The sequence below is a fragment of the Hypanus sabinus genome, chromosome 14 (genome assembly GCF_030144855.1).
Source record: "Hypanus sabinus isolate sHypSab1 chromosome 14, sHypSab1.hap1, whole genome shotgun sequence".
Lineage (NCBI taxonomy): Eukaryota > Metazoa > Chordata > Chondrichthyes > Myliobatiformes > Dasyatidae > Hypanus > Hypanus sabinus.
In genome coordinates this window covers 65,549,248-65,558,663 of record NC_082719.1, presented here as the reverse complement: position 1 = coordinate 65,558,663, position 9,416 = coordinate 65,549,248, and the positions used below count along the sequence as shown (strand labels likewise).

The window sequence follows — 9,416 nt, the reverse complement described above, 5'->3', positions numbered from 1 at the left end:
CCTTGCGTCATCATGAATTAGAAAACAGCCAGGAATCTGCTACTAGATAACTGCTTTAAATCTGAATCAGTATTACTATCATCAGCATAGTCATGAAACTTGTTAACTTAGTGGCAGCAGTACAACACAATATATAATATAGAACAAATAAACAAGTGAATTACAGGAAGTACATACATGTGCTGTATATTAAATAGGTTAAAATAGTGGTGTAAAAACAGAAATCTAAGTGAAGTAGTGTTCTTGAGTTCAATGTCCATCTAGCAATCATATGGCAGAGGGGAAGAAGCTGTTCCTGAATCACTGAGTGTGTGTCTTCAGGCTTCTATACCACCTTCCTGATGGTAACAATGAGAAAGAGCATGTCCTGGATGATGGGGGTCCTTATAATGGACACTGCCTTTCTGAGGCACCACTCCCTGAAGATATTATGTATACTACGGAGGCTAGTTCCCAAGATGGAGCTGACTAATTTTACAACTTTCTGTAGCTTCTTTGTGAGATCAAAGTTTACAAAATTATGGAAGGTGCCTGATCTATTTGCATTTTTTCCAAGATATGGGCATCGCTGGCATTTATTAACTGACTCTCATAGCCCTTGTATGGCTTACTGTGACATTTTAGAGTCAATTAAGTCAAAAAAAAAAGGGAAGTAATTTTAAAATTTAACCAGTGGGGAAAAACAGACAAACAAATAAACAATACCATATGTCTTCAGAAACCATGCATCTTCAGGCCATTGGTTAACAATAATGATTGGACACAATAAGTTGTGCAGAGATTTGTAAATGATTAGAAAACAAATTTAATTACATATTTGGTGGTTACATAGGTTTCAGTAGTTTAAAATCTCAAAAGTAACAATAGTTACAGTACTTTTTTGCAGCGATACTTTTTTTTAATAAGTATTGAACTTTAACAGATTACACTTAGCAAGTAGCAGAAAACAAGTAAATTTGCACACTCCAAAGAAGACGTTCCCAACAGAGAGAATTCTTTTTCATTTTTAAAAAGAGCATTTTGTTTAAAGTAGAACACCGTTTCACGCTGACCAGCAGCAGCAGAGAACATTGTCAGAAGATTGGAAGGAAGTTGCTATGCCATCTCATGGCTAAAGCACAGCTTAAGGAAAAAAGTAGATATTTGCAATTTACAAAAATGGATAAAGAACTTAGAGGACAATTTCATGTAAGCTTTGAAGTAACAATAAAACAATGGATACATTTATACAAAATATAACAAAAAAGGAATGTAACAATAGAATATCTTCAGTGATTGACCTATGACAGTAGACAAAGGACTTGAACAGCAGCTTTCAGTATACAGTGTTTACCAAATCAGATCGCACCATGTAAAATTATTCCTATGTAATAACTTTTACCAACTGTGCAAAACATAGCAAAGTCTGTGCACTCAATTGGTAATTGCAGATTTTTTTTCCTACACAGAATTTCATTTGTATTGTAATGATTTTAGCTTTCAGTTACTCTGCATGAATCTCCCAGTGTAGGACCAAACCTTTTGGACGTTGGCAGTGCATTGTGACACTCAGATTCCTATAACAAAGAGGCAGGGAAAATATATATTGAGACAGATTTTACTCGCAGCACTTTTCACCTGCCCACTCAGCTTTTTTATGGAGCTTTTGTGCAAATTACTGCCAAAAAGCACAGCACTTCTTAAGTATTTGGTGCCTTGAATCAGAATCAAAATTTTAAAATGTGTTTTTATCACTTGATAGGTTGAGGAATTGCTAGTGATAAACACAGAATCTGAAAAAGCCATTAAAATATTGAATTCATGGGTTTACTTGTACAAAGTTATGGAAGGAATTGAATTTAGGAGAGGTTAAAAAGAGACAGAAAATTAGAATAATTTACTTTACGTTTCCAAAAGCAATTCTATAGTAACAAGCCTGCACACCTACATTAATGTTCATTCCAGAATTTAGAATGAGAAAAAGACCAATCCAAACTTCTCCAGTTAAATTTAGTTCATACTTTGGCATGGACTTGGTGGTTGTAGGACCTGTTTCCACACTGTGCCCCTTTACTTGTAAGGCAAATACAACACTGGCAGGGCAATCAATATTCTTGAGTAGAAAGCAATATGACACTACCTTAGAGAAGTATCAGTTTAACAACTCATATCTGATCATCTGAAGTTGCTGCCCAAAGACTATGTAAATAAAGATAATCAGTGGTCTTACCATTAATTCTACCACTGTACCAACATTGGTATACTGCTGTCAGATCTTCAATATTTTCAACTCTCTTTACCAAATGGAACCATAAGAAGATCAAATGGCACAGCACAGCAATGCACTAAAACACTGTCAGCAGCTCTTTTAAATACTGTAGATTGCACACTTGAGAAATTTTCAGCATCATACGATGTAAAGTAGATGCTTCTCCAAAGGAGGAAAGCAAGGGTAAGGATTTAAAATGTCAATTCATTCAGCATTGACCACTTGGTAGTCAAATGATGAACAACAACTGCACAAGGACAAGTTTCATCAAAACAGTTCAGACAAAATGTTCACTGAACCAAACATTTCATTTCATTTTGCAGATGCTTTCTAAATAAATTATTTTCCAGGATTTTGAGTCTTTGTTTCAGATTTCCAGCATCCACTGTATTTTACCCTTGCTGTTTGACAGATTAGGAGCAGTTTTTGCAGTTAATTTGAGTCATTTGCTGTTAATAACTCAAAACAATGATTGCTTGTGTTTAAACAATTGATTTCCGTAACAGAAGAGTGGAATCTATCTCGGGTACGTAATATGACCGGAAGGATAAGTAATCCATTCAAATCAATCTACTTTCAACAGAGCTAAGATTACTAATATAATTCCCGTGAAAGCTAATGCGTAAATAACAATCACAGAGAGTGCTTTGAATCCACAATGTAAATATTTATCAATTTCAGCAAATATTGCAAAAGTAAATTTGCATTAATTTTATTTTTGCAAGGCAACATTTATTGCCATCTTTAGCTGCACATATCGAGTCCACTACCCAAGTTCCAATAAACTGGAATCACAGCAACGAGATTCTCTTCCCTAAGGACTGTTAGTGAAAAATAAACTTAGGAAATGGCAATCTGATATTTTTCATGTAAAATATTCTTGTGTCAGATAAATTACCAAATTCTCAAACTCACATTTACAATTCAGCCTCTAGATTGCCAATCCTATACCAAAAATACTTGTAACTGTGCACCTAAAGAGGTGACTTACCGGTAATTTTCCAATTCCATTGAAGCAAACATAAAAATTAACACTGAAAGTGGTGTTCAAAGTGTGCCAACATTATTCACCATCAATACTAAATGCACAATAACTTTTTAAATAATACTGTGTCCAACATGAACACTCAGTTATCAAATTGAAACTTTATAAATTCATTCATTGGAAATGTATGTAGAATAAATGTCTTCTAAATTTTAGAATCAGTTTTACATTACAACAAAATCTAGAAAATTCTACTACAAACAACAGAAGTTATACAAAAATATTCTTAGCAACTATGCCCAAATTCCAGAGAAAACATGAGGATATTAATCTAGAAATCCTCACGATAACAGTAGCACCGGTGAGAAATGGAAATTACATCCGGAAACTCCGGGTTCTAGGAAATGGTTGGAATGACTTCTTCATCGTGAAGAACATCAGGTGAGTTTTCAGCTTTGATTTTTCAGGGAAAAGCATCGTTTCACTCTCTGTTGTTGGAAAACGATTTTTATAAATTTCAGGATAGGCCTTCTGAAACTGAAAAATGAAATAGCTTATGAGATAATCCAAGGATGAATAACTTTACAAATATAATGAATGGTTTATTCATAACATGCTAAAGCAATCTGCAACTTCCAATGAAACAAATTACAAACATGTTTGTAATCTCAGGATTACTGCCTGTGCCACGTGACAGTGAGGATGGGAATAGAATGAGGTGGCAGATAAATGCATAGCTGAAGAACTGGAGCGGGAGGGCGGGGGAGGATGTATACAGATTTCTCAATAATTGGGACCTCGTCTTCGGCAGGTGGGACCATTACAAAATGGTTGCACTTGAATTCGAGGGGCATGGATATTCTTGAGGGTAGATTTATTAGAGCTGTTGGGGTATGGTTTAAACTAATATGGCAGGGGAATGGGAACCAGGATGATAGAGCTGAGGATGAGCCAGTGTGTTTACAAGTTGATGATGGGTGTAACTTGAATGTAAGCAAGGACAAGGCAATGATTGGGTGCAAATGCAGACAGAACATAGAGTTTAATGGACAGGAAAGGAGTGGAGGGTTATGGGCTGAGTGCGGGTAGGTGGGACTAGGTGAGATTAAGAGTTCGGCACGGACTAGGATGGCCGAGATGACCTGTTTCCATGTTGTGATTGTTATATGGTTATATGTTATATGGTTAAACTGTACTACAGAGGCAAAATTCAAACTGATGAAGAATGCAGGTCTGAAGGTGCTGTACTTGAACGTACATAGCATTCTGAATAAGGTGAATGAACGCGTGGCGCAATTAGGGATTGGTCAGTATGACACTGTGGGCATCACTGAGTCATGGCTGAAAGAAGGCCATAGTTGGGAGTTTAACATCAAAGGATATATTTTTGTGATCGAAAGAATAGGCGTTGGTATGGCTCTGTTGGTAAGAGATGGAACTATGCTCATGAAGCTGCTCTCAGAAGCAGGAAATTGTATAAAGAACATCTCTCTTTGCCTTACGCAACTTCATCCTAGGTTTCAGGCGGAACCAGTCATCCAAAACATCGTTGAACTGGCCAATGAAGTGAGATTAGAGGATTCTAATAATGGCGATGTTGAAGAGTTACCGCATTCACATGGAGAGAGCCTTAATAACCAAGAGCTTCGAGAATTGGCCGAGCAACATCTGGGTGAGTCTGAGGACATGGATGGAGAAGAGGGAACACCAGCAAGAAAGCTCACCGCAAAATTCCTCAGCACTAGCATCGCCACAACTACACAAATCAAGGATCAGTTCATCGATAATGACCCTGACTGGGAGCAAAACAATAAGGCAAAGAGAGGCGTTCTCAATATGATTTCCTGATTCCGAGGACAGCTTCATGATACGAAAGTTAAGAACCTCAACGCCTACTTGAAGAAGAAGCCAAAGTTAGAGGAGGCCCCTCAGCTACTTCTCCCTGTTGTTGCTCCACTGATGTACAGATTAGGCCTATTTGTGTGTTTGTTACTCCACAAATTATAGTGTATACATAATATATCATATATCTCAGGTTTGATTTTTCAAAAATCAGGCACACGTCTATTTACTTAATGTTATAATGATTCCACATAGCACTCCACCTCGAAGGAACTCATCCTCAGAGTTAAGCAGGGTCTGGGTGTATTGGGAGCTGTAGGCTTGGTGTTTGCTAAATTTGGAAAATACGCAAATAATGAAGTAGCTGTCTAAAGCAGTAAAACAGAAGGGGAAAGATGACAACTGTGACTAACGAGGGGAATTAAAATTAGATTTTAGGAGAGACATAGAAATTGGCCTGAAAATAAAGGTAGCAAACCAAAGAACTTGGAATAGTTTAAAACTCAGCAAGGAAGAACATAAAATTTAATTTAATTAGGAATGGGAAAAACTGAGTACACAAGCAAACTTTAAGCAACTAAACAGAATGTAAAAGCTCCTACAGTATGGGGAAGAGAGAAAAAAAATGAAGATTAATGCAAGACCATTTCAGTAAGAGACAGGATATTTTATAATGGGGAAAAAAGAAAAAGCATGCCAATTGAATGAGCATTTCTGGTCTCTCTTCACAAAAGGGGACATAAACTAATCTCACAGAAACGTTTAGAGACCAGAGTTGAACAAGGGAAATTGATAGGAATGAAGACGAATTGATCCTCGGGGCCCAATAGTCTACATTCCAGGACTTAAGGAACTGGCTCAAGAAACAGGGAATGATTTGGAGGCCAATTCACAATTTCTTTGGAGTTTGAATGGAGAAGCGGAGATGTCTCTCAGCAATTGCAAAGGGCCTTGATGTGACCACATCTAATGTGTGCAGTTTTCTTCTTTGTCTGAGAAAAGATGTTCTTCTATGAAGGAACTACAATGGTGGTTTATCACATGGATTCCTGTAATGTCAGAGCTGACACTGGATAAGTGATTGGGGTGACTGGATATGCATTCGCTAGAGTCAAACAACATAAGAATGAAACTTTGGAAGCAAACCAACTAAATGCAAGGAAGATTTTCCTATGATAGAGAAGCTCAGAACTAAGGGGTGAAAACCCAAGGATGGTATGATGCGCCATTACGGGAGGAAAATGAGGAGACATTTGTTATCCAAAGAGTGGTGAACCTACAGAGTTCCCTATTACAGAAGGCAGTCAAACTTAAAGGATCTGAGATAATACCAAAGACTAAAATAAAAATAAAGTGTGAGAAGAAAGCAGGAATAGGATTCTAAAATCTGATCAATCCACCATGAACAGATTGAATGGCTGATCAGAATCAGGTTTATTATCACCGGCATGTGCCATAAAATTTGTTCACTTAGCAGCAACAGTTCAATTCAATGCCTAATATAGAAGAATTTAAAAACTAAATAATAAATAAATTACAGTATACGTATATTGAATCGATTTTAAAACTTGCAAAGAACAGAAATAATATATATTAAAAAAGTGAGGTAGTGTCCAAGGGTTCAATGTCCATTTAGGAATCGAATAGCAGAGGGGAAGAAGCTGTTCCTGAATCGCTGAGTGTGTGCTTCAGGCTTCTGTTCCTCCTACCTGATGGTAACAGTGAGCAAAGGGCATGCCAGGGTGCTGGAGGTCCTTAATAATGGGCGTGGCCTTTCTGAGACACCACTCCTTGAAGATGTCTTGGGTACTTTGTAGTCTAGTACTCAAAATACAGCTGACTAAATTTACAACCCTCTGCAGTAGCTCCACCCCCATACCAGACAGTATTGCAGCTTATCAGAATGCTCTCCACAGTACATCCTTACGTCAGATTACTATTGTTTCATATCGTATGTAATGCATCCTCTTTTAGCTTGGAAATTTACAGCAGAGTGAAAAAAATACCTTTTATTGATTACTTAAAAAAATACCAACACACAAGCTTCAAAGTATTCCATTAAATAAGTAATAAAATTCTGAAATGGGTAACAGAATCTAAATCTTGCTGTTTTACCTGTTTTAATTTCTTCTTTTTCACTTTAAAAGACATGCTTTTATCAATTATCATTTCCTCCAGCTGTGCTGTTAAAGCAGTTTGAATGTTTCTCTGCGGCTCTTTAAAATCTTCAGAACTAATCTGATGGCAAAAAGTGCAGGAAGATAGTGTAGCATCAGCATCGGCACCTGCATACTTTATCTAGGGAAGGAAAATAAAGATAAAGATGCGGCTAAGAACTCTGCCTGTTGAGTATTTAATTTGAGACTATAAATCTCAAATTCTCAATAAATTACAAGGGGATATTTTGTAACATCATTCCTTACAAACAGAAAAAGTCCTGTTGCTTTGCATTCCACCTGAAACCACAAAGTCTTCAAAATACCTGAACTCTTCGGAGGTGAGCCAAGTGTTCCTCCACAGCACTCTGCAGGTGTTCAGGAACTCCCAGAATATCCTGGTAATGATCCATCATAAAACTGACTAGTCTTGTAGCAAATAATTCATCAAGATCCACTTCATCCTCTGAGCACAGGATACAGCGAGAGAAGGTTTGAATCATCTTCAAATTTAAAAGAAAAGGATTTTTAAAAAATATACATTTAATGGAAAGGGTAATTGAAAAGTTCCTAGCTTTTCTGATAATATGGAGTGAAGCAAATTTCTCTGAAACAAAGTTGTGCAATATGTTTTTGCTCCCCGCCCGTTTCCACTCTGCTCTCACTTTACAAAATCTGCAATGGAGTCCGAAAGGAAAGACATAGACATAGAATATGAACAACACACAAAATGCTGGTGGAACACAGCAGGCCAGGCAGCATCTATAAGGAGAAGCACCATCGAAGTTTCGATCCGAGACCCTGACGAAGGGTCTCAGCCCGAAACGTCGACAGTGCTTCTCCTCAGAGATGCTGCCTGGCCTGCTGTGCTCCACCAGCATTTTGTGTGTGTTGTTTGAATTTCCAGCATCTGCAGGTCTCCTCGTGTTTGCACATAGAATATGATACACAATGTCAACCTAAACATTATTCAAGGACAAACTTTCAAGTGCACACAAATATAATTCAGCAGGGAAACCTGCGGTATTGCGGTATTAGTGCTCCAGTCAAGTCTGTCATCCAGGTGCACCCCCAGATACTTGTAGGTCCTCACTATCAATAGTAACAGGGAGCAGTGCAGGCTTGGTCTTCCTTAACTCCATCGCCATCTCATTTTACGTACTGATGTTGAGCTGCAGATGATTCAGCTTGCACTATGCTACAAAGTCCTCCACCAAGGTCCTGTATTTATCCTCCCATCCTCCCTTTATACACCCAACCATTGCTGAGTCATCAGAGAATTTCTGCAGTTGACAGTGTTGTATCTAAAGTCGGAGATATACTTCACATGTTGAATGTCAAACAAATAGTTTTCATTGGCTGATGATTATCTAAATGCATTTTCTTTAAAGCTAAATACAATGGGTTTCATCCAAAAATTAAGATTTTTAAAACCAAACTGAAAGTTTACAACTATTTGATTACAAGTTATTTGTCATTGGATTTACAAAGGACTTAATATCAATTGAATCAACTGTGTAAATCTCACCAATGTTCTGCTTGCTATAGCATCATGAAGAGCGGGCATTTCAACATTAAGAGCAATTCGTGCCATCATCCGTATTAACAGTTGGAGTCTTCTCCGATTTTCAGGGGGCAAAAGAAGACAGCAAACTTGAAGTGCTTCAATACCAATTCGCTGTTGCTGCAGAAGACCTGGCTTTCGAAAACATATAAAGTTAAACTGAAGGCCACTACAATTAAAATTAGTCAAATTGAACTTGGTATTAAAAACTTAAAAGAAATCAACTGATTGAACTACATTGTTACAGCTGCTGCTATACTACAAACTACTCAAAGCTGAGGTAATATGGCAATTTTAATCAAACTACAAACTAAATTAAGTGTCTTCCCAAATTACTCTTGTTTAAACTAAAAAACCTGCACAGGCTGAAAATTTGTAATAAAAACCAAAAATGCTGAAAGTACTCAAAAGGTCAACAGCATCCATGAAAGGAAGAACAGTTCATGTTCTGAATCGCTCGAATGCTTTTGATCTGTTGAGTATTTCTAACATTTTCTGAATTTATTATTTTTATTTTTGTGCTCAAATCTTTTTAGAAAGGAACATAAAGTTATGTTGTAAGAGCTTCTATAGATATGTAAAAAAAAAGGAAAATTTAGCAAGAGAATGTGGTTCTTTTTA

General features: G+C 37.1%; 1 protein-coding gene across 1 annotated transcript in view; it reads right to left on the bottom strand.

Annotated features, from left to right (window-relative positions):
* Positions 1-793: 793 nt before the first annotated feature.
* The window catches only part of LOC132404830 (DEP domain-containing protein 1B-like), a 51,701-nt gene continuing 43,078 nt past the window's right edge, over positions 794-9,416 (bottom strand). Inside the window, exons 8-11 of the mRNA XM_059989352.1 lie at positions 8,760-8,926; positions 7,558-7,734; positions 7,191-7,373; positions 794-3,770 (exon numbers count right to left, since the gene is read on the bottom strand). Of these exons, the coding sequence (XP_059845335.1) occupies positions 3,609-3,770; positions 7,191-7,373; positions 7,558-7,734; positions 8,760-8,926 (689 nt within the window). The 3' untranslated portion in view covers positions 794-3,608. The remainder of the gene's footprint in view (positions 3,771-7,190; positions 7,374-7,557; positions 7,735-8,759; positions 8,927-9,416) is intronic.